The 26,050-nt window shown below is 43.9% G+C and overlaps 1 protein-coding gene across 1 annotated transcript in view; it reads right to left on the bottom strand.

The window, feature by feature from the left end:
- The window catches only part of LOC139350131 (ras-specific guanine nucleotide-releasing factor 1-like), a 30,417-nt gene extending 6,705 nt beyond the window's left edge, over positions 1 to 23,712 (bottom strand). The window contains exons 1-17 of the mRNA XM_070991303.1: positions 22,960 to 23,712; positions 17,656 to 17,762; positions 15,762 to 15,909; positions 13,963 to 14,055; positions 12,652 to 12,905; positions 12,448 to 12,527; positions 11,976 to 12,169; positions 11,089 to 11,198; positions 10,573 to 10,691; positions 7,992 to 8,152; positions 7,341 to 7,404; positions 6,447 to 6,589; positions 6,168 to 6,250; positions 5,394 to 5,642; positions 2,423 to 2,796; positions 2,071 to 2,181; positions 83 to 253 (exon numbers count right to left, since the gene is read on the bottom strand). Of these exons, the coding sequence (XP_070847404.1) occupies positions 83 to 253; positions 2,071 to 2,181; positions 2,423 to 2,796; positions 5,394 to 5,642; positions 6,168 to 6,250; positions 6,447 to 6,589; positions 7,341 to 7,404; positions 7,992 to 8,152; positions 10,573 to 10,691; positions 11,089 to 11,198; positions 11,976 to 12,169; positions 12,448 to 12,527; positions 12,652 to 12,905; positions 13,963 to 14,055; positions 15,762 to 15,909; positions 17,656 to 17,762; positions 22,960 to 23,235 (2,737 nt within the window). The 5' untranslated portion in view covers positions 23,236 to 23,712. The remainder of the gene's footprint in view (positions 1 to 82; positions 254 to 2,070; positions 2,182 to 2,422; positions 2,797 to 5,393; positions 5,643 to 6,167; positions 6,251 to 6,446; positions 6,590 to 7,340; positions 7,405 to 7,991; positions 8,153 to 10,572; positions 10,692 to 11,088; positions 11,199 to 11,975; positions 12,170 to 12,447; positions 12,528 to 12,651; positions 12,906 to 13,962; positions 14,056 to 15,761; positions 15,910 to 17,655; positions 17,763 to 22,959) is intronic.
- Positions 23,713 to 26,050: the final 2,338 nt, after the last annotated feature.

Raw genomic sequence — 26,050 nt, forward strand, 5'->3', positions numbered from 1 at the left:
AGCAGACACAGGAAGCTTCCAAATAGTCCTCTACAAGCCTCGCTATTGGTCAACAGAAGGACCATCCCCTCATGTGACTCACCTGTGCTGGCGAGTGACATACGACGGTACTTCTCCTTGGTGGGCGTGCCTTCATTGGCACCAGCGGTGGCGATGGCGAAGGCCGAGGCGGCAGAAAGTGCACTGCGGTTGTTGTCCAGCTCCCGGCAAGATGACACCACCATGCCATTGTTGAAGGAAAACAGGGAAAACTCTGCAGGGAGGGAAATAAAACAGAAAGAAATAAAGATTAAAATCCTTAATTCTCCTTCATTACTGTTATTAAAAGGTTAAAGGATACTCAGACTAAACTGAGAATATCTCATTCTGACAAACACCTCTGTTGCTCTCCGTTAAGTGTTCATTTCCAACCCGCTGACAGCATTATGCTGAAAGGGAAACTGCTGGTGGCTCATCGGTCAGGTGATCGAAGGCGATTTGATTCCTCGTGTGAAGCGCATTGGACACATTAAGTGTGTAATCAAACAAAGTTGTTGACCAGTGGAGGGCAACAGAGAGCGTAGACAGACGCAGCACAGAGTGTCCTGCAGCTTGTGCAGTGACAGTGTACGCTCCACCGTGTCTGCCTCTCCACTCCCTCCCTTCCTCCCTGCCTTCCTCCGTTCAGCCGGGGGCGGTATGGAAGAACATGCACATCGTTGCTAAGGTACAAGGTTTCCTTCCACCTACTCACACAAGGCACTGGCTTCCCTTGTATCCAGCACCGTGGGAAGAGAACACACTGGGGATGAATTGTGCCTGACTACCTACGGGGTGGATGCTCCCTCTCTGTGTGATGCGGGGAGGGCCAGGAGGCTGTGGGTGGTTTTTATCAAGACCTTATTTGGCTATAGTTACGCTTGTCATTTTCTGAAAAAAGTTTGCTATACAGCTACTGTAGCAGGGTTTATTTAGCTCTAAGAATGACTCTTCTCATCTTTGCACCTCTCGCATGCACAGGCTGACGCTGCTGGATGGTAAAAATGGATCTGATGGTTAAAATCACACTGAACTCTGGACATTTTTGATCCGAACCTTTTCCTACTAACCTGAGTCAGCTGCCAATTTCCCCTTCTTTGTTGACATCATTTAAGGTTAAACCAAATTATTACAGGTGCTTTGGACACATCGAGTAATAATGAGAGTTGAAATGTTTACTCTGTGACGATGTATCCTAAGTTTCAAATGTATTAAAGCAATCGTTCAACATTTTCTGGCTTGCCATGAAATACAAGAGACCAATACTGCTCTCATTTCCATACAGTAATATATAAAGCTACAGAAAGCTGGTTAGTTTAGCTTAGCACAAAGAAGGGAAACAGCTCACCTGACTCTGTAACACGTGTTCTTTTCAAACCAGGCTTAACTGTAAATTAGTCAGTTTTAGAGGCACTTGTAGGTGGATTTAGTTACTTTTGGTCTAAGCCATTTCCAGTCTTTATGCTAAGCTAAGACAACCGACAGGTGGCAGTAGCTTCATATCTACATGTATTCACTGAGATGAGAGTGGGATCACGCTTCTCTTCTAAGTCTCGACAAGAGACGAACTGGTGTGTCTTCTACTACAGGTCTTTTCAGTGTCGTTCCACTGGACAACTGCACTTTTTTCATTTTATTAAATTTCAGTTTAACTGCTTATTTCTTATTATCTGGTTTTCTGATAAGCCACATCATGCAATCTGCCAGTTGGAATGGCCTAACACAAGAAAGGCCGGCCTGGTAATGTGCTTCATGTTACCAGTGGCTTTTGTTATTGACACGATCTATTATTGTTGATTTTATTTGGTCATATTTGCATTTGCCAAGACACTCCGCTGGCAAGTACTGTATGTCACTAGCACTAAGCTACTGTCGTCTGCCAGCTCTTACATGATAATCTAAGTTACTTAACATTCTTGCCAACTCATTTGTTTATTAACAAGTGGGTTGAGAATCAAAAGTAGATCACAAGACATTCAGATTTAGAACAGCTTAAACCAGACAACGCTGGGTCCCAACACAATGACACAGAGGCACAGAGTCATACTCTACCAGAGTTTTTTGACTTGACATTTTTGGGTGTTGATGGTGACTTGGGAGGAGACATTTCTGCTTCGGTTACATCACTCTGACTGGGGTCCTCATCACATTCCTCTCGCAGATCTGGTGAGGAAAAAAGCATTTAAAAATCAAGAAAAAAACCAGCATCTCAAAGGATACTATTTAAAGGAGCTGAATATTTTTTTTTTTTTTTTTATTCTTTTAATACACAAATAAATACAATACAAAGTTGTGCTAGTATGAGAGGAGGTTGCATACAAGACATAAAAATGTCAGTGGAAAATACAACCACACTATGAAACTCATTAAAACTGAGCAAAATCCCTCAGACAGTGATTCTGACCTTGCTTGTTGAGGACAAACTCCTCAGCCTTGCCTTCGGCTTTGGCCTCTCCGTCATCTGAGATTTTGCTGGCCATGGTGCTGGACACATAGAGCTTGTTGATGTCGAGGGTGGTCTTACTGAAGGGTGACATGGTGGAGTGCATGCTTGCATAGCCATTGGGAGAACAGCTGAGCGCAGCCAGGTCCAGGGCTTTGCCCCCTGTGATGATGGGAATGTTGAGCGAAAGCTTACGACGGCGGTTGGGTGAGGACGTCTTGGTGATGGAGAGAGGAGGTGGGGAGGAGAACTTGCGGCTGGCACGTGGCGACGTGGGTGGCTCGCCATAGAGGAGTTTGTTGTTCTGGCTGCTGGCAAAGAAAAGCTCCAAAGAACTGCAGGAAAGGAGAGAATGAAAGAGAGGAGAGAAAGGAGTGAGAAAGACAGAAGGACGAACACGAAGAAGAGCATCACTACATATGAACAGCACCTTTTGGCTTTTGGGTAGTTATTCCCAGTGGCCTGTATAGGAGAGAGTGCAGAAGGGAGAAACTGTGATAATGGGGGTGCATGGTGAACTTGGTGTCTGTACACAGAAGCAGAGAGGGAACACATTAACCACAGGGCTCTCTGGGAGCTCCTGCCTCTTTTATTTAAGCTACATTGTTTAAGACAGCATCCTCCTTGCACTGAGAGCCACCCCCTCTGAAGGCCTATAAATAGCATGTCAAGTGACAGTGTGGGAGGCACGGGTGCTGCCAACAGCAACCAGCCCAGGGGAGGCCCACAGAGAAATGGGGAGAGAGAAACAGAGAGAAAAGGGGAGTCAGATAGAGATAGAGAGGGAAAGTGGGAGAAAGAGACAGAGGTGCAGTGCAAAAAAAAAAAAAAAAAAAAAAAAGCAGGGGCAAAACAGTGAGACTGAGAAGGAGGAGGCAAGAGAGGAGCAACATAGTGGATATGGATTCCACCAGAGCGAAGGCTGCTGGCTGGGAGTGGGTGAATGGGAAGCTTCCAGCCCTGTATGGTGTTTGCTGCAGCCATGTTGTGTCTCCTCGCCTAAATTTACTAAACAGTAAAAGAAAGGAGATGAGTGGAGCAAAGATGTGAATGGGGGAGGGAAGGGGGAGTCAAAAGAAAATGAGAGCAAAGCGAAAACCAAAGTGGAGAGTCAAGAGAGGACAAGAGTAAAGGAGAAAAGGTAATGAGGTAATTAAGTAGGGGAAGAGAGAGGAGTAAGACAAAAAGAAGGGAGAGAGGAGAGGAGAGGAGAGGAGAGGAGAGGAGAGGAGAGGAGAGGAGAGGAGAGGAGAGGAGAGGAGAGGAGAGGAGAGGAGGGTCTGGGTGCAAAACACCACCATCAATATTTAATACCGTAGAGTCGCTGCAGATGATGGGAGAAAGGGAGAGAGAGGGAGGGAGGGAGGGAGAGAGGGAGGGAGGGAGAAGATGAGGAGAAAGGGAGAGGGTGGGGTCCTGCAGCAGAGTGAAGGGTTGCCATGGTGACAGCGCAGCGGAAAGAGGAATGGTCAGACTTGTGGAAAGAAAAATAAAAGTGAGAGAACGGAAAAGGGTGAAGAGAGGACTGAGAGAGAAGAGGAGGGGTTAGGGAGAGGTGGGCGGATGCAGGACCCAATTAACTGTGATGGCGGACAGAAGACAGAGGAGTGGATGTGTTGATGTGACCTCTCGCCGCCTCTCCTCCGGTCCCCTCTCCCCTGGACAGGCTATAATAGCATGACGCGCTGCTTATAGACGGTCCACGTGAGAGCAAAGACAAACCCAGGCACCGGGGAAGTCCCACCTTTTCACTGCAGCATTACAGCGCTGTTGCTGCATCCTCGTGAGAAAATACCGAATGTCGAAATTTCAAACTTTGGTCCTTTTTCAGTTGTCACAAGCTGGCAGTGAGGTGCTTGGAGGACCTGAACGTGACAAGCCATTTTAGCTCTGGTGTTTAAAGGTGTCCACGACTCTAACAGAGAATATGCAGGCAAAGATAAAATTACAGAAATGCTTCGTAAAGAAGAACGACAGTCATTTAATCACAGCTGCAAACACTGCTACAGGTCCACCGTTAAAGCTTGAGATCTGCTGTTTCTGCTGGTTGATACACTCGTCCTGTGACTGGCTGATGCATTTCACGTCTATTCCACTTCACATATACAGCAGACTGATTGGCCTTGTCGTTAAAGGGGTTATACAAATAAGCTGGTCTCCCATGCCTTCACATTTCAGTAAATGAGGCTGTTTTTTGACTGATGCACCTCGAGTTTATCACATTTAATTTGTCCTTGGAACTCCTCCCATGTTGGTTAACTCTAACAAGGCTAAAGCCTAGTCCACATGTACACAGGTAATTTTCAAAACATAGGATCTTCTGTGTGTTTGGGCCTCTCATCCACACATGAATACAGTTTTAGGTCACTGGAAATGGAGCTTTTGGAAAACTCCATTTGCAGTGCTGGAATGTAGACAGGAAAAAACAATAGAGAGAGACAATAGAGAGATGTCCATTTGATGTCAGAGTATGCACCATTATCTCCTTGATTTGTTATGTAGAAGGCACATCATGCCCTCGCCATAGTAGGATCTGACCTGTAGCTGCAGGTGGCATACGGGTAGTAGCTTTTTTTCAGGCTCCTGATTGCCAAGGTGGCTTTACGGTTAGGGGTATATTGCCGCCTGACATCTTGACAGCGCTTCAAATGTGCTTTTGTGTTTTCACATGAATGGAGTTTTTTGGGGGGGTTTTAAACAGGGCTTGTGTGGATGCTTGCTTTCTTTTTTTTGTTGTCTACTTTGTATAATAAATGACCGAACAAATGAAACAATGTGTACACACACGAGTGTGCAAGACGTGAAACCTGCAGTTCATAACAACATCTTCAAGCTCTTCCTGTTAGCTTACAACTAAACTATGGTTAGTGAGGATAATTTCATACCAGTGAGCTCATATTATCGTGAAGTAGCTCTCTTGGAATCAACTCACCGTGCAGGGATGGCACTGATGGGCTTCTTGTAGATGGTGATGAGCTTGTCCAGCACTACGTCAGCGCTGGTGAAGACGCGGTAGGAGTGGAGGAAGGTGTTGAGGAAGTCGATGGAGAGGAAGCGTAAGTCGGTCAGCCTCTCCAACAAGCGCTCCACGCTGGCATAGCGGATCTGCAGCACCTTGCAGGAGTTCATCATCTTGCTGAAGCGGATGTCGACATCGTCGCAGTACAAGCTGGTGTCCGACCTGCGTTAGAGTGTAAGTGAGGTTAGGAATTGTACTCGCAGGGATTTAGCTCTCTGTATTCATGCAGCCCACCTCCAGTTAGTTATAGTTATACTGTTACAGTTCTACTTTTCTGGTCATGTGTGGGTCAGTGGGTAGAGCATTAACATTGCCATGCTAGGATAGTTTCCCCACTGGAAAAAATCATGTACAAAAATCCATACAATCATCAGAGAAGACATGAATATGTAAACTCTACAGTGTTCTGCAAGATACAGTGTTGAAACATGGAACATGCAAAGGATTGCACACTAATCATTTAGATGTTGAAAGTGAGGAGATTTTAAAAACATGTTGTCCTGTTCTCACTTCTTTAAAGAACTTTTTTAGGGTTAAGAGCTAACGGTGTGAACGTGTGAGTTTGGGCACATGCACGTTCTTGCATTTTCCATGCATTTTTCATGTATGTGTGTAATGTCAAAGCCAGTCTCTGTTTGTGCATGTATAATGTAGTATGCACATTCCTGCGTGGCGTCTGACTCTCACTTAATCATCTGCGGCACGGTGACTTTACTGTTTTCCTCGAAGGCGTTCATCATCAGACCATTGCAGCGGATGTTGTCAATGCACTGTAAGTCAAGCAGACAGACAGAGAAAAGGCTCTCTGAGACTGTAACAAAGGGAAAGGGTGAGTGAGCTTCCTCTTTTTAATGATTATCCCAAAATTCATTTCATCATGCTGTATGTAGCATAATGTCAGATGTTTGCAGCCTACAGACTTAGCTGTAAGTTTCTCTGTAAACTCCCTCATCCAATGACGCGTACCTGGCTAATGTCGCTTGTCCACGCTGACTTCTCCTGTCGGGATGAAGCCACCAGGATGACGGTGTAAGGCTGGCCGTCTTTGGGCTCCACCATCACTTTAAAATCCAGGTGCTCTGTGTCCTGGCCACTCCGCTCCCCTTTGGCTGTAAGACACAAACACAACAACCTTCATTGTACTGGAACAAGGAAAAAATATGTATACCGAGAGCAAACACCAGGAGAAGAAGCAGGAACAAACAAAAAAATTAAAATGAACATTCAAGCAAAGTTCAGTTCATTTCTTCCTGTTCAAGATCAAGTGGCTTTCAAAGCTCTGCTCTGCTGAGTTACTGTACAAAGAAGGGAAATCATCAAGGAGTTGTGTAATAGGGAGTCCTGCTGTGATTACTCAGATGGACTTGCCAGTTTTGCACATTCTAGACATCCTCTGATCAATACTGAGCTCAATGCTAAAAATACAAGCAGTGTGATCAGTCAAGTTTTCCGTACAGAGCTTAAGATGATCAGAATTCTCCATCCAAAAAACATGGCATGCAAAGCGCAGCATTATTATCCACAAAGACCTGCTGTGTTTACCTTGATTAAATCAACACCATTCAGCCAGCCAACAATTCTGACTGCGATAGTTTTGATTCAAGTTGATGATGGTGAGTCAAGAAATACTATTTTTCTAGATAAAAAGTGTATGCTTCTTTGGATAAGGGTAATTAATATGAGATTTCAGGATTGTGTTGCATAATATCGGCCGCTCAGAAATACAGCCAATCGTTTGTGAGCTATAGGAAAAGAAAAACTTTGTATTTCAACTACTGCATCCCAATCATACTGTAAATACTTCCACAAACACAGTACATGTGCAGAAAACATTTGAATATACTGGACGTTGTAACGTACATTCGTCATCTGTCCCCTCTGGCTCCTCCATCAGTGTGCAGTCTATGAGAGAGACCACTCCATTCTGTGACAGGGTGAAAGGTCAAATACAGCTTGTTAGCAGCTAATAAACAGTGGAGGCTTCTGAATAGTTTTAAGAAATCTTAACAAATGCTGTATTTGTAAATGTCTCGACCAGAGGAATCAAACCTCTGGCTCACTGTGAGGAGTTACTAAATACATCATATAATCAACGTGATGCAACTTGCAGTAAACGTCTTTTGGAGGAAACGACATAAACTAGATTCATCTTTAGTGATGAATACTACAATGTCTTCACTGAGTTCCTAGTTTAATACATCACCATCAATGCACCATGACTTGTATTTATACTGTATATCACTGGATATTACGCTGTATGTTTAAACACAAAGTGACAAATACATTTTTAAAGACCCTTTTGGAATTAAATATGGAAAAGTTTGACACATACATACATAACAAGTGGCTTTGTCAAACTTTTGATATTCAACATCTCACCCCACATTCAGGGAAATTGAACCTTTTAACTCCCAAATTGTTTGAATTACCAATTTTGAGCAGTTTGATCTGTTTAATAGGACAATTTACATTTTATAGCATCAAGTCCTCTTGATTACAATCTCACTGAACCTTAGTGATGTGAAGTTTTCCCCCGGAGCCTCGGGTGCAGATGATGAGATGTTTGGAGAAGAGGAAGCACTGTCTCTCGCCCTCTTTCTTCAGGGACAGAGAGCCCAGTCGGCCTCTCGTGATCTTTCCTTTCTCGCTCATCGGCACCTGGATCAAAGAACCTGTGGAGTGTCAGCATCGCACAGACACACATACACACACACACACACACACACATACACACACACATACACACACACACACACGAGAATTTGTGATTGGTACAACATTTCATACTGACTTTGACCTTGAGCTTATAACTGAAGTCTAACCTTCGAGGACCTTTCATGCTCCCTCAAGTCCAATCCCTTGAATTATTATGAGTGGACAGTAAAAAGACAAATGCATGAATGTTAACTCCTAGGGCTCTATTTTTGATTCCGCCGCCGGCGTGATGGAGGCGCGGCGCAAAGTCAGGTCCGCTTCACCAATGGGGCGTGGCGGCGCAGACTCTGGTATTTTCGTGCACTGTGCTGCCGGCGCAACTACTCCCTCTTCTCATCTCAGTCCCACCCAGCGGTGCAACTTGGAAGGAGGGAGGGGAGAAGGTGTGGAGTGGGTTTGACACAGCCGAGTCCAGTCTTCACCGATCACACCAGCTCCTCGCCTCACCTTTAAAAACGGCGCTGGCGAGGCGCATGGCAAGTTTCAAGGATGACTGAGCCCGCGAAGGAAACTGTCTGACGCCCAAACTTCTCCCAGGAGGACACTGACGTTCTGGTCCGGGAGGTCCAGGCTTGCAGTGGCCATATCTACGGCCTCACGAAATTTATTTCAATACTGTCTATCTGTTTATTGTGGAAAGTTATTGATCGTCAGATGTTTTTTGAACTGATGTAACCGCAAATACTCACTTAATGACAAAGCTTGGCGGCGAGGCGCTCCCTCCTCTCCCGTGTTCGGCCTCTCTCCGTCTTAAGTCCCTTAATGTGTCCGTGAGTTCATAGGGACATCCACATCGTCCCCCTGAAAGACTGTGGGGATGCTAGAATTCGCCAGGATGAACGAGTCATGTGTCGACCCGGGGAAACTGGCATACACGTTTGTCATCAGGCAATTTGAGTCACAGATCACCAGACATCCCTGTGTCACCTGTGTACATTCAGTCAGGTTGAGTGACCATTACGTGTGCCGAACGCGCTTACAATTTGGTCAGATGAGATACAGATCAAAATATAGAAATTTAGGTCTGACTGTATGTGCTGACTCAGATAGTTGCATTGAATCGCGGCTGTTGCTAATAATTGATCGCAGTGAAATGCCAGACACTGTAGAAACCTGACTGTGAGGTGTTGGTGACGTGAGCGTGCGACTCCGCCGGTTTGCGAAAATCCACTTGTGCTGCTGGCGCACAGAGTTGACCAGGTCTGGGTTGGCGAGCTTTCAGCGCACTTTTACGCCGCTGGCGTGGACCGAAATGGTACGAAAATCCAAATCCGCCGGGTGATTATGCCGACACCTCCCCTACTGCGCCGCAACACCCATCCTGGCGCACCTCTGTGCGCCTCAGTTTACCAAAATACCAAGTGCGCTGTGCGCCTGCCTGCGCTGCACGAAAATACCACTGCGGCGGAATTGAAAATAGAGCCCCTATTGTTTCTTTGTGTGAATGCTCAAGCGTCTGTTGTTTGTAGTTTGCAGTTACAGTAAAATCTAAAACATGCATGTGTTTGTGCATCAGTCACATTTTGTTCACATGTCTTCAGAGATGGAGGAAGGTGTTGAACATCTGCATGAGAGTACATGAGATGCATCACGACAGCAAAGGCAGAGGAGACGTGTGAGGATGGTGTTTAATGTATGTTGGAGAATAATAATGTGACTATAACACATTCCTCCCTTTGTCAGAATAACAACCACCCCTTGGGTTTATTGTTTTGCACATTTAAGACTGTGTAGGTTGATGAAATCCATCACAGGTGGTCATGTCTGTCTTCTTCAGTTTTATGTGTCAGAGTACACAATTGTGCATTTGTGTTTTGACTTTGGAAGTCATCCTATGAGCTTGCTCATGCAACAGTTGCTGGGAGGACGCAGTCAGACAAGAAAATGTTGATTAAAGCTCATAATACCAAATATTTTCCTTTTAAAAAACAGATTTACAGTTTGAAAGTTATGCTGTATGCAGTGTTGGGCAGTAACATTACAGAGTAAATATGAGAAATAAGAGTAAAGTAATGAGTACTGGGATGCATTACTTTTGTTTTTGAGTAATTAGTACAGTCATGTAATTATTCTTTCAAACAAAAAGAATAATTTTCAAGTAAATTGCCCAGCGCTGTTTGGATAACCTTTCTTATGGATTGTGGGTTCAGATGTGGCATCCTTAATTAGATAAATTAAGCATTTCCTTGAATAAATGAATGATTTTCACTGAGTGAGGTGTTCATGTCCTCAGTGTTTGCTTATTGTCTGCGGCGTATTTGCTGACCATAAAGTTAGCAAACACCCCAATATAAAAATCAACGTTTATGACTTCAAAATCATTGGAATTCCATGTTTTCAGTATTGGCGTTTTAATCCAACCATGAAACAAACTTACCTTGTCTAACAAATGTCTGACTGGTGTCCAGCAGCACTTCACAACCCTCCACAATCATCCTCTCAATAGCGAGGTTCTTCCTGATGTTCTCCGTCTCACTGACTTCATCATGCATGATTCTGAAAGGACATCAGATACTCACAAATTCATGCCTTCAATTCATTGCTAATAGAGTACAAATACACAAAAACCATAGTATGAATCTGATAGATTTCCCTGTATATATGGTGTTCATACAAAGTAATGCTTTTGATCTGATCTGTCTAATGTAATATATAAAACAACATAAATACTCATAATATTTCCCATTAGCAGAGTATTGAAAGCGTCTCTAACCACAAGTTTAAAGTCTGCTCTCTCCACCATTCAGACAGACACAAAGATGCCACAATAACTAAAAACTGGTCAAATATTCTTCTTTAAAGCCCTCAAAGCTCTAGATCCAAGTTTCTTTGAGTTGCGACACACAGTATACTGGAGTACACTTTCGACTGCTCGACTGACTGAAAGATCTACCTGGAAAGTTCCTCCAGCTTCGACTTGGCATAGTCCAAACTGTTTCTCTCCACATGCTCATGGGGGGTGTGAGCCAGCAGCTCATGCAACGTCAGGATGTAACGAGGGATCTGAGAGAAACAGAGAAGTTTGAACCATTTGTTGGAATGATGATCTTTCGTGTTGAAACACATGCAGGTCAAGAGGTTTAAAGCTGTTCAGAAAGCAGCGTCACACATGTTAATGGCCTTGGTATGGTACTCAGTTGGTCATGAAGCCTCTCTGGGGTTTGCCTGAAAAGCATAAAGATCGGCTTGGAATTTAATAAAATGTTTCAGTTTAACTATAACTATGCCTATAGCTTTTGTTGTTTTTCACTTGAAAACATGAGACATTTCCAATAAATACTCCATGAAACACTGTCTGTCCAGGTTAGAGCAAACCAGGATGACAGACTTGTCCAACAGACATGTGTCTAATTTTGAAAGATCCCAAATCCAGCTGCAGAAATCTCACCAACAATAAATAAATACAAATGAAACTAACTGGCCTCATGAGGCGATACGGAGTTACGAGGCATTTTGGCACTGTGAAAGATGTACAGTAGCTACTAACATGAATCTTAGTGTTAACCGACATGTAAACCAAGGTGGGTTAATTCAGGTCGGCCATACAAAACTGGATACTGCACATGAATATATCCGACCACAGTGCTGTTGGAGCATTAGGACCTGGAGCATTTCAAAATAAAATAGATACTTTGGTGTACAAAATGGAAGGTAGTTTATGGGCATGTGTTGAAAAACGTACTCTACAGACTTAACAAATGGCACAGAATAATTTATGAAACTGTGTGTGGGTTGTGTAAAAGTACTGCATTCGTCCACATAGCGTCCCTGGCATTTTACCTGAAACATGGGGTAGGTGAGGAAGGTCTCTAGTGTCCTCTCCTCACAGTCGGGCTTGGCCTCGTACTGCTTCAGCAGCTTATCGAAGTCTCGGTTCTGTTTACAGTGGGCCAGGATCTGCAGGCTGTACTGGTGGTTCCTCACAAACTCCTGATAGATGTTCAGCATGGGCAGCAAGATGTCGAACAGGTCAGCTGTGAAGAGGAGCAGACACCTTCATGAATATATACAATGATGATAATAACACAATAAAATGACTTACTGCTTTTTATTGGTATTTCAGATATAATGTTTGGCTGCTTTAAGTGCAATTAGTCAAATTCCATTAAACTGGGTCAGTGGCAGAAATCTGAAAAACCTGAAATATCTGTATGTTTGTAGCATTTTTCATAACGAGGAAACTTAAATCCCAGCAAAAACAAACCTAATGTTGAACTGTGTGTTTGACCGAGGGGTCGTCTGTCTCTCTTACCCAGCACTAGCGTCGGCCAGCTGGCTATCCTGGCCTTCAGGCCCTGGTAGAAGATCTGATGGAGGAACATGATGGTCTCACTGATAAGACAAATAAGCAAAATGGTGGTCATGAGCTATTGTTTCTCCCTCTTTTGTTCACAAGTGTTGGCAGCTCCCACTGCCGAGTCACACCACTATCACAACCAGTCTCACCACCAGCCACCTGTTAAGGAAGATGCTGCTGACATCATCGTGCGTGATGGGCGGCTTCTTGGAGCTGGCGGCCATGCGGAGTGGCCGCAGGAAGTTGTTGACCAGGATGTGGAGTTGCTGGACGTATTCGGCCTCGGCCTCCAGCATGCTGAACACCACCTGGTTCCTCTTCCTCATGCTTTCAGCATGGGGTGAACGGATGTAGTCCTGAATGATGGTTTTCCACTTCCTGCGGCAAATCCAGCCTCGCAGGAAACTCTGGACCTGTGATGACAAGAGGTAACACACAAAGGTCTAGATACCTATGTTTGTGTGTGTGTGCGTGTGTGTATGCGTGTATTTATTACATTAAAACTGTATTTCACTTAAAAGTCTGGAAAAGTAAATTCCATTAAGTTACATAACTTTTTAGTATTTTGTTGACTACTTAAGACAAGTGCCGTTTTTTACGGCTCTTATTAGAGAGACAACCTGTCGCTGCCACTCTTCACATGTAAAATCTCACTTAACGTGGACCAAAGCCAAAGCCACAGATAAAAACCTTCCTGGTAGCAAGTGCAAAGATTTCTACCTTCATAAGGTGAAGAGGAATTTACAAATGCACCTTTGGTCAACTCAGACTCAGATCTGCATCTTGACGTTTGTCACCCAGACAGAACGTGCTTGGAAACAACAACCTGTTATCTGTTGATTTGACAAAGGAAGTCCAATATTCACTCCGCTTTAAGCTCTGTTTTGGTCTCCACCAACCCCCTCCCTTTTTAGTTGCTAAATGTTCCACAATGTTCACCATCTGGTTGCTAACTCTGTCTAGAGAGCAAACAGAGAAGTTGTGGGCCAGAAAGGCCAAAACACTGAGCTTCAAACACTCTGTAGAGTTGGAGGTGACTGCAGAATTATGCGTGATAACTATCTGTTGGTTCGTCACCACAGCTTTCGCAGCTTTAAAGAAACAGGCTTTGCAAAACTTTCCAAACTCTCCATCTTTAGTAAGCGGGCAGCTGACTGAGCAGAGCTGATCACAGAACTAAGCAGGCGGTTGTGGTGAGGATGAGGATGATGAGGAGCTCACTGCTATTAAAGCGAGTGCAAGCTTCCCTGAAAAAATGAAGGTTAAAAATAAAGCCTGCAGGCGCCCAGAGATGCTGCAGTGTTTGAAAATCATACACATCCCGACTGGAGCAGGTCAAACTTTGCCTAAGCCCTCCTTCCTTTCCCGTCTGTCACTCTTTTTTTGCATTAAGTTAGTTTTTCTTGGTAAGGAAAACAGCGCAGTGAGCCTGGCGTTCTACTCCACAGCACCGACACATTCAGATCTCACCTTCTTGATCTTCTTGATCTCTGTGTCATCTTCACTGGGAGGGACCTCTGGATTTGACTGGATCTTCTCATTGTCCTTGAGCAGTGCAGCGATCTGAAATTCAGCACAAATGAAACGTTGCAATGGCTGAGCGGGCTAAGATGAGTATACTTCATACTGTTTGTAGATGAAATCCTACTCGTGGTCTCGGTCATGTCGTGTTCTCTCACTCCTTTCTGTGTTTCTATTATGATTGTTAATGATTTATTCAACGCTTTTTCATTTGGTTTTTTTTTTTTTGGTTCAACTTTGTCACTGTCCATTGGCCCTGCTTCAAAGACTTCATATGAGAACTAACTGTGCCAGCTGCATCAAAATGTGTCCTATTTGATTTTATTCAATCCTTTTTCATTTACTCCCATTAGAGTGACACAGTGTATGAAAAAGAATAGATGGCTTTTAATAAAGGACTGAAATTGAACAAAACAATCCAAAAACCATTACTATGACACGTTTTAGCCGTGGGCAGCGCGACAGTTGATTATCATTTTCTGGTGCAGACTGCAGCATCACATATAATAGAAGCTGATTCATGCATATTGAAACATTCAATTGAATTGGAGCTTTCCATTAGCACATTAAAGAGAGATGTATTTGATCTAGTTTAGACTTAATAATTAGGATACAAAACACTTAACAGTACTACAGGGTCTCTAACGGGGACATCCCAGGGGCACAGTAAGCTACGATGCTTGACGAACTCACAACATTGTGCTTTTTAATGCTATGCCCCCTTTCTATCTTTATCCTCCGCTTTCAGAATCAGAATCAGAATACCTTTATTGATCCCCCGGAGGGGAAATTGCCTTTCAGTTACATCCCGTCCAAGAAACATAAAAGAGACAGTGACACATAACAGTGGGAAGACAGGAGCGCCCTGTTTACTTAGATGAGAAAAAAGGAGAATAAGAGGGAGGAAGAGGGGAAAAAAACATCTCCCAAACTAGGCTCCTGTAAAGGGGGGGGGGGGGCACAGTGTGGGATTAGGGAAAAAAAACACCTCGGCACATAAGCAACATAATAAGACATTACAACAAAATTCGAAGACTTGCACATGGTGGTGGTGGTGGGGGGGTGTTGGGGAGGGGAGGTGTTGCAGCACAGACACTGGGGGGGCGTGCACGCAGCTACATTTGGGCGCCTCGCAACAAACCTCCATGATACACTGCGACAAAGGGAGGGAGGGGGGTGGGAGCCACGAAGGTGTTGAGTTGGAGGGGGTGTGCGTGTTCTATGTGTCTTCGTGTGTGTGTATGGGTGTATGGGTAAGCCCGTGTACTTCAACCCCACTCAGTCCCAACCCATTGTCTCTGCCGTCTGATAACTGATGATGAAGACGTAGCTGTAGCCGTGGAGACGACCTCGGAGAGTTCTGATCCAGAAACAAAGTTCACAGGAGTGGGGGGGGGGGGCATCTTGTCTGCATAACATCCAGGACAGTGGAGAGATACCGACCTTGGGAAGGCCGGTTATCTCGGGGAGCCAATGAAGATAACAATTGTTTTGGGTTAGGCCGACACAGCAATTTTCCGCCTGCCTTTGAGTCTCTCTGAGTCTCCCAGTGGCTGTGCTTCAAATATATCCAAATTCCGTTGCCAATTTCAGCCGAGCCCAGCTGACAACTTCTCCAAGTTGGCATCCATCCTGTGAAGGATACTTCCATACTTTCCCTCTCTGTCTCTACTGTGTGCCATACAGTAAGACAAAACACACACATACACACACAGGGATTACAAGCATGAAACTACGAAGCAAGTTACCTCTGATTTTAGCCGCTCTATCTCGATTTCCCCATCCTCTATCTGTTGTCGAAGTTGCTTGGCAACCGTTTTCTCCGTCTCCACTATTTGGAGTAGATGGAGATACTTCTGCATGAGGGTCTCATGCTCTGTAGCCAGGTTCCTGTAACTATACACACACACACACACACACACAGACATTGTAAGGACCTCATTAACGCATGTTTCATGGGCTCTCCATAGATTTATCAAAGTAAAAAGCAGACCTCTGATCAGCATGTGTTTGAACCACAAACCTTACATCCGCACTGAGCGTCGGCACTTACGCAACCAATTCTTCAAATACTTGCGGGCTTAGCAAGCCATGTGTAAAGGCTGCTTCTGCATGAGCAGTAATTCTGTACATTATACAGTTCAACAAAGGGCTTTAGTCTCATTTCATTCAACAACAGCTTGTTAAACTGGAAATTTTAAAATGAAAAATGTGGCATCCAGACTCCAGAAACCTCTAAAAAAGCAATATGATGAGATGTAAATACAGATTTCCATTGCCCTGCTGCGTGACATGCTTACAGGCCAACTTATTGCTGTACAGTAAGTGCTGTTGCCTCGACGGAGCACTAATCAATGTAATCCTCAATGAGTCCAATCAGTTGACCTTTCGCCATACAAATGCACACTGCTGACATTTAGAATGTTTGTACTGCTTGGCCTTCATGACCCTCTTTTGTCTCTGAAACTTAAAGGGGCATTTTGCTCATTACACATCACAGGACTCCATGTTCAAGTCTAATAATGATACATTTCATTTAATTATTTCTTTGTTCTTCTAAACCACATTAATAATAACAATAATAATAATAATAATAATAAAACTCGACAGTCCAGTGGAGGGAGTCATAAAAGTGTTTGGACTTTCTTACAGGGCTTTCACACCAAAAGGGCAGGTTGATGAGACTCTAGTGATAATGTTACAGTAGAGATGCATCTCTGAATTCACAAACTTCTGTAACTCTCTTCTCTAATCCTGCCAGGAGGTGAGAAAAAATCTGAACCCTGGCAGAATATGCCAGAGAGGAGGGGGATACCTGATTTATCCAATGAACATTGTGAGGCTGTTGTGGTCCTTAGCATCCCTGTCAGCTGTTCTGTGCTGCTTTATTTAGTGACTCTTGCTAACATAAAGTTAGCATGCTAACATGTTAAAACTAAGACTGTGACCATGGCAAACATTACACCTGAACATCAGCAGGTCAACAGTCATTGTGACCATGTTAGCATACTGATGTTAGCTCAAAGAACCCCCATATCTAAGCACAGTGCCACATTTGATTCCTCTTACTATTAACACTTGTATTATCATAGCAATGAAAAACAACTTGTGCTGTGGCCTACATGTCATGAACAGACAGCTTGTTGTATTGAAGAATTGAAGAATAAGGGCAATATCAGCATCCACGCAGAGCCAGGCCACATTTGCTGATAAGTTAGCTTCCCTGCAAACGGTGCAGTGCATTTCTCCTCAGTCTGGGGCTCTTGTGTTGTGTAACAGGCTGCTGTCTGGCTCAGTGTGAACGTCTGACGGCAAGATTTGATTGGCTGTGTCAAAATAAGTCTCCACCTGAGTAGAAGGTATTCATTAGAATTAATGCAAAACTAGGGCACGCTATTACGAAACCAAAAAAATCCACAACACAAATCTATTTCTTGTGGTTTCTGATTTTTTTGTTGAAGACGAACAGTGGGCACATGACCTACAGAGCAGATAAGTCAGTCGCAAAGGAAAAAAATGCAGTTGAGCTTCAGTTTTGGTGATTTTAATGCCGTCTCATAAATTGAAGAATTCCATATTAATCCTCAGATCATCCTCAGCTGAATGTGTGTATGTATGTGAGAGGTCATGAGTAAGAGGTACCTGGCCTGTGTGATGGCAGCCACCCACTCATCACAGTCCTTGACGTCCTCTGTACGCAGCTCCAAAGCCTTCTGGTTGTCATGATTGAACGTAACAGTGAAGTAATACTGGAAAACAACGTCATAGAGAGAATATTTGTTCAGACTGTAATGTGACAATGAGACAACGAGAACAGAGTATTAAAGAGTTTCAAAGTGAAAGATGTAGAATATGTCCTTGATGGGCTCGAAGGGAAAACCTCACATGGTTCGTCATCATTGAGCAGCTTCTTCTAAAAGCCATGTTTTGCTGCAAACTGAAGTTGCCTGCGCGCACACACGAATGCCCGAGCGTGAATTCGTGGAAGACAGAGAGCCTGAGGGAAAGGTCTTGAGAGATTCATGGCAAAGCCTCTGTGCATTCAGTCTGTAACCTGGCAACTCACCTCTGAATTGGTGGAAACCTCTCAACTGACGCCGTGTTTTGTTCAGTTTTATTTTGCTTTGTCCCGACGATTTGGCTGCATTGTACTGACACAAGCACCTCTGGGTCCTCACCCCTTTTTACTCCCTCACCCATCATCTCCAGTGACCACAAAGACTCGGTTATGGCAATTACAGCAAATGCACGCGGAATTGTTTTCTAATAGGCTTATCAGATAAAAATCCTCAAATCAACAAAGTGGTGGTCATTGCAATAATAGTACAGACAGCCTGCTTGTGGTAGAAACACATCAAATTATATAACACTGATGCATTGTAAATAGACCCCCACAAATCCAATATATTGGATTTTTTTATCCCTCCCAAATGCCAAGAGCAAATCATTTGTGAAGGGGAGTAATGTTCCATATTTCCTGATGAGCAGCAGAATGGGCCTTTGTCAATAATGTGCTTCCCATCTCTCGCTTCCTGTGAGCTGGTGTGTCAAGCTTTTTAGGCAGCTATATTTAGCTCCACGTCACTACATTTTTTGCCACGGAGACATAATCTCTCAGTAAGTGAGACACCGTTGCCTGTAGTAAATCCTTGTTTAAAATCTATGAACAAAAAATATTGAATTTCATCTGGAGTAGAGAAAAAGGAGAGAAGATTAAACACATTTACTTATGCAATGATGACGATAAAGATGGCGTCCAATGACTAAACTTCCGAGCAATTTTATCTGTAAACACCTCTATGATCCATTTTTTTTAAAATACGGATTCCTTTTCAAGCAGACTTTATAAAGCCCACCATTGTTCAAAGAGTGTTGGTTTATTTTTTTACTTTTTTGCTATTATACACTATTACACATGTCCCCATAAAGAGCTTTACAGCTAATGCTCTGTTTGGGGTCATAGAGACCTCTTTAAACAAACCACCTTTTTTTATTTCAGAAGAATTGCTTATTATGAGCTAGTGACATGTTTGAGAGTCTGCCACAGAAAATGATGCCTTACTTCTGTTTAGACTGCAGGTGTAAAACAGAGTTAAATACAACAGATTTTTATGATGCTCTGCGTCTGTGATTATCCCAAATCCCCAAACAAAGTCTATTTGCCCGTTATTGGATCAAGAGTTTGTTTATCAGAGGTGTTCGTCTAAAAAATAAGCAATGTCTGACCAGGATAATAATAATGTACATATAAAATATGATTTTAATCAGAATCAGAATCAGAATTCCTTTATTGATCCCCGAGGGGAAACTGTTTAAACTATGCTTTATAGTAATTTCTGTATTTTGTCTTCATTAAAAGTACAAATCCAGTGTTCCCACTTTAACACATTTCTACATATGAGGTTAAGATGAGAAAAAAACATTCAAAGAAAAAACAATTTATGAAATAAAAATATTATTACACATATGGTGGTGGGGTCTGTGGGCCTGGACAACTGGGAAGTGAAGCCAATGACAGCAAAACAGAAGTTAAGTGCATAATGGTAATGTTTGCTCATTGCACAATTGTTAAATTGAGATTAAACTCATCAAACAAGAAAAATGCATTAACATGCCCACATTTCAGAACAAGTGGAAATACGTTATTATTAATACCCCACAGTGCTGAAGATATAACTGATGCATGGTCAGTCAGTCCTTTCGTGGCTCATTTCTGGGCACAGATGTTGATTACATTAAACTGGCCACAGTCATGCTGCTTATATAAAACTGTCGACTGTATCATCAACACTTTAAGATTATACTAGAAATCCACGGACCGCAGCTTCAGAGAAAAGTGAGTTCCTAAAATTGTAAGCGCGGTCATATAAATGAAAGAGTGAAAATGAAAACAAGCATTTCCACTTCACCCCCCTCCCCAACAACACTACCAGCCCACCTCATATGCTCATATGCCCATATTTGCTGTACTTGCTAAGTGAAGCACAATGCCGAGGCATGCTGTTGCACATTTCGCTGGCCCCTTCAAATGCACTTTTTCAGATGCAAATAGGGGTTGCCATAGTAACTGTGGGCTTAAACGTAGCTCGCCTTCTAAATGGGGAATAAGAACATTTAAAAAGTAGAACACGCCGAGGAACACAATGCGAGCGCACAGACAGACGGAGCGGGAGGGAGAGAAAGATCTGCCTTTTTGAGGAGTGAGGTCTATAAAAAGCGCTGTAGCCCTGCAAGGTGGCAGTTGGCTTGGCATCTATTCGCTGCATTGTCCCTCTCCCTGTCACACACAGATAAGATCCAGCACAAACCCCGGCCATTCCCTCTGCAGCGCTGACACACATACACACGCACGGACACACACAGACATACAGTTCAGCACATGCATGGACCGCCGCTGACACGCTCAGCAGAAATCTGTTGTAATCTGCATATGTAACAGGTTTAATGTCAGAAATCTACAGTAGCATCGCCTCAGATGACCTCTGCGGGCTGCTCATTGACTCGAGTGTGGCTCTTTGTTGTTCCAGAGTGGAGAAAGCGAAAAGGAAATCTGTATGCCCTCAGACACCTGGTGCATTGATTACTCTCTCTGTCCTCATTTCACCTTTTATAGATTGACATCAGGCTATGCAGGAGGACACAGTGGGGCAATTATACACTCGCGCAACGTGGCATGATTCACACTGCAGCTCTCACACATGAAAAGCACGAATTTGTGTAAATACACAACAAAATTTGATCGATGCATTCACACATGTATACATGCACATATGCATGTAGAAACGTATGGAGAAATAAGACAAAGTTCAGAGAATGTATTCCTGACACATATTATGTAAAGGGACATGTGCTGAACAGAAGACTGTGTTATGCTAATTGAAGGCTTTCATGTTAATTCAATTCACTGTTGAAATAAATTCACCGGAGCAGCCTGCATGCACAGCTGTCATTGCAAATGTCACTCAGTCCATATTTTGTTCCGAGAACAGAGCGTGCCTCTTGTCCTGACGTGGTTTTAAGGAAACGGGATTTACAGTGAGCAAAGTTTCATAGTTTAAGTTATGAGAGTGGCCAACGAGCCCGCGCCTTAACAACAAAGCGGGTTGTTTGCCTTCTGAAGCATGTGAGCCACATGACGAACATGAGCCTTGTCTGATTCTACGGTTCTGGACTGTGTCCGCAAAAAAGCCCACTGTATGACTAAGAAACTGTCTGGGGTAAAATAAACATGTGTTTACTTGTCCTGAGCTGTCTGATTCCTGCTGGCGCGTCTGTACAGCACCCTCTTTGAGACACCCATGCTAATCATGACAGCTCTGCCAACAAAGAGCAGAGGGCAAGTGTTTGAAGAACATGACGTGACAGCAGAGTTCAGCACCACGGACAGCGACGCCGGGGACAGCTGATGGACACAGACACATACAGCAACTGTAGCAGCCTCTGGACAGTAGTCACTCATTACGAATATACCGTCGCTATCCGTTACTCGTCCACAGACAGCAAAATACACATAAATATTATAACTACATCAACTTAAAAGCAGACGACCTATAGTGAGAAACATCTTCATCGACCGCTTTAAATAGAGAACTGCTAAAAGTTACATTTGGACAGATTCTCTTCTACAAGAGTGCAGAATTGTAGTTCCACCTTCTTAAACCTGGACAGTTTTTTAAGCTGGGTCTCCATCGTGTACTAGCCTGCCATGGTGGGTACATGCTGTTTGCTGGTGTGTCAAACCAAACCTTGTTGTCTTTCATGTGTCAGTTGTGTTGTGTTGGTATATAGCAAACAGTCTGCAAGTCCTACAGTCCAGGATCTGGAACATTAGTGGGACAAGTGACCACCTGTTTGCCTCATACACAACAGCTGCGATGACTGAACAGATGAGACGACCCATCAGGTTGACTTTTGACTTCATGAGCTCTGCTGCAGGGACAGCAGAGGAGACTGCAGTCATAGCTCACAGCAGCTCGACCATCTCTCTGGCTCTTCACTGCTTTTATGCCTCAAGGTTTACGTCTTCCAGCAGCAGCCTCCCCAAACCCTTCAAACTGTCTCGCAAGAGGCTACCATGCTGTCCCTCAGATTGTGTCACACTGGCATATATGCAAGGAAGCTGGACATTGTTTCGCCCTCACACATGTTAATCCATGCCACCACATGATCAGGGAATTAAAACGCATGAAGGGTGTAGTGGGAGACAAAAACATGCCTGGGACATGTTTGGCTGCCATTCATGGCTGTCGTTAACAACCCCGTGATAATGGGAGAGCTATCAAATGAAGCAAGCCGCTGTGAACCGGGGAGACGCAGTTGCCAAGGTAGGATGCTATTAATATCAAGACAAGGAATTAAATCAATACGTCAAAACGACAGGGAAGGGGGCAGCTCTCCTCCGCAAGATGGAAGCCTGCAAAGTTTGGATGCTGTGTAAGTTTACTCCCTACATATAAGCTGCGATCCCTGAATCTGAGAGATGTCTAAAAATACAGTCTCTTATGTAAAAATCAATGCACTGCAACACAGTTTAGGATGGAGGAAAAGAGGTGGAGGGAGGTGGAGTGGTGCCCGTGTTTGCAAAGTTTGCACAGAGAATGAGGTTTATCCCGTTGACTCTTATTTGATGAGTTACCTTTGAGGCAGACTGCGAGGCTATTTTAGTGCAAAATCGAGACAATCAATCAGTTAGGATGACGCCATTACGTAACACCGAGCGTCAAGTGAACATCTCCGGGACATTGTTGGCGTTGAAAGGGATAAAAAAAGAAACTGTGTCGTTTAGACAAAACACCCCCTCTCACGAATGTCGCTTTAATAGATGAAAGCAAGTTTTCTCCCATCGAGAGAAACACGACGAGCAGCGCGTCCGCCCGCTGAGACGGATTACCTTGACGGTGTCAGCCAGTCAGACTGATGGGGCTCCTCCTGCGATCGATATCTTACCTGCTTCTCTAAGCATTCCTTCGCGGACAGAGACGGTTTCGGTGACGGTGCCCTGTCACAAACACAGCCCTCCAACAGGTACAGTCCGGAGGGGCGTGAGCTGGAGTCGTTCTCGAAATAAAACAGCATATTCTGCAACAAGGCGAACCACTTTGAATGCCATTTTGTGTTGTCCGAGCTCTTCTTACTCAGGCAACCTCGCCTCGTCCCATCCTTCTTCGCCAGAAGAGCCAGATAGGTGATGTGGCCATCATTGAGTCTCATCCCTTTCTGCATCGTGGCTGTGACTCCGGGAGGAATCTGCGAGGATGCCTGATGATTCTTACATGTTCTTCTCCTCAGCGCCTCCGAAATACAGTCAGACTTGGTGGGCAGCAGCCCACTCCTGTGTGCCCATCCACAGTTGCCACACTAATGTCTGCAGCAAGAAAAGAAGAAGAAGAAGAAGAAGAAGAAGAAGAAGAAGAAGAAGAAGAAGAAGAAGAAGAAGAAGAAGGTGCGAGAAGAGAGTGAAAGTAGCGCATTGGACTGCACTAATTCCACAGTGCGAGAGCACAACAGCAAAACCCGACGCCGTCTTAGAAAAGCCTTCCTCTTGAGCCCGAGCCGCTCATGATGAGGACTGAGGTGTCCCCGTTCGCAGCCGACACACACGCGCGCTCACAGCATCCCGCTCTCACACAGAGGGGGGGAAGCGCGGTCACGTGACGTGTTCCCGGAGCAGCACCTTGGTCAGAAACTCTGAGGAGCGACAGAGATGAGGAGAGAGGCAGCTTCCACACGCCTTCCAGGAAGAGAAGACACCCCCATCCCTACAACACACACACACACACACACACACACACACACACACACACACACACACGCTCCTCTGACAGGAGCTTTCTTTCCCCACATTTGCATCTTAAACCATCATTTCTTAGTTTTTAATGGCCTGTTTTCCACATCCCCAACCACTGGCCACAAAGAGAGACTGAACAAAGAAGTTTTACATTGAAAATCAGGTGCATTAGCCTGTGCCTCTGGACACATGTCAAACACACACACACACACACACACACACACACACACACACACACACTAATAATAATAATAATAATAATAATAACAGTTACAGGAAGTTAGTGCAGAGCAGCTAAAACTAGACTAATGTGCTCTCTGCTCTTGGTCCTGGTTCATAGGCGAGCTGCAGATGTTTGAATAAGTCTATCAGTGGTTTATCTTCTGGAGGTCAGTAACCGGGGCCTACCCAGGATCCGACCCGACACACAATAATAATAATGATAATAGTAATACTACTACTACTACTACTACTACCACTATTATTATTATTATTATTATTATTATTATTATTATTATTATTATTATTATTATTATTATTATTATTATTGCTGTCAGGGAGGTGGGAGAATAGTCCAGTAACAGCCATATCAAATGGGTCAGGGACAATTTGTGTCAGTGTGCATTTTTAATATAATCTCTCATTTTCTTGGTTTCCTCCCGTCTTTACTCCCACAGGTGGAATTCCCTTAAGTCACCTTTACTGTACATTTGCACTGATTTCCAGGCATCCCTTGACCCTGTGAGACTGAACCTTGTTTTTTTTTCCATAACATCATTTGAAATAATCTACGGCCACTAAACCTTTGTTCTTGTCTCTTTCTGTCCCGTCCTGCCTCTTTTATAGAACACAGAGTTAACAAAGCCTCTCAAGGCTGTCCATTGCTGGTACATTTACATATCTAACAGGGCGAGAGAGGTACTCATTAGGGTTGGCCCATAATTAATGCTGGATTAGCATATTGGGGCTAGGACACACACAATGGTCTGTTTCATCACAGGGTGTTTCACAGTGGGATCGCGGTGCTGTGTCTGTGTGGGATCATTAAAAGGATCCAGGGAGGTAACTGCATAATTGAGCGAGATTCGACTGCTCTCATTCTAAATTCAATCAGTTTTTTGGTCTTTTTATTAAAAAGGAGAGTACAATCCACCTTTGTAAGTATTTAATTTCCATTTTAGGTACATTGAAGGGTGGCAGGAATGTAAATGCAGAGGGATGCAGCAGTGTGTGAGCTGCAATTCAACTCCATGCAGCCATTAGCTGACTGAGCCACCAGGACGCCTCAGGCTCAGCGCTCCTTCCATCCCATAATCAGCACCTCAGACAGGGGTGGTAATGAAGTGGTGATTCTCCTCTCTGACTGGCACTAATAGTAAAGATTATTTTTATGGCTTCCCATTAGAGACGATATAAAATAAAAAGTGAGAGACAGAACAGTGATGACATTTGACAAAGGTCACGACGGGGATTCAAACCCATGAAATAGCAGCCAATCAGAAAGCAGCTTTCAGAGGGCAGAGCCAACGGCTCCAGGTGATTTTTAGGCTTATTGTGCAACAGGATTTGGTGGCATTCTTTCTGGGTTTCTGGGTTGCTGTGTATCAGACGTCACAGTCAGTGAACTAGAGTTACTCATCAACAAAGCTGGGATGAAAGGGGGTTAATTGAAGGCTCTGATAATCAAACTGAATATTAAAAAATAACTAAATGGCCTTTGAAAGTCTTGTTTTTGCTGACCTCCAGTGGTCTAACTTCTCACCCTGCTGCAGCGATCTACATGTGTACTCATGGGCCCTGTGACATCAGTGTTGGGTGTGGTTACAGAAGCGCACTTCATGCCGATGCTCATGCTAAGTTATTCACTCTCTGTTTTGGGCTCTATCAAGCTGTCTGGCTTTTTAGCTTCTAGATGCTAGACTGGACCCAGTAATGCTGGGTTAGAAAAGCAGCCTTGACACTCAACTAAGGTTAGGCCAGTAGACTTTATACATATTTCTACTGGGGGTTGACATCTGAAAGCCATGTTAAATGACTAAATGACAAATAGTTTGGATTCATCGAGTGGATGAATTGTGCTATTTGGCAGGATGTGATGTTTCTATACTCCTTATGATAAAATGCTCTTTATTTTGCTGCTAGAGTATTTGTATTAGCCTCCACAGCTCATTCTCTTTGGTGGCAGATCGGCCAGTGTGGGCAGCTCTCAGACTCTGGGATTTGGCCACAGCTCTACGCAGTCTGCTGTGT

This window comes from Chaetodon trifascialis, chromosome 1 (assembly GCF_039877785.1).
Source record: "Chaetodon trifascialis isolate fChaTrf1 chromosome 1, fChaTrf1.hap1, whole genome shotgun sequence".
In the NCBI taxonomy this organism is placed as follows: Eukaryota; Metazoa; Chordata; class Actinopteri; order Chaetodontiformes; family Chaetodontidae; genus Chaetodon; species Chaetodon trifascialis.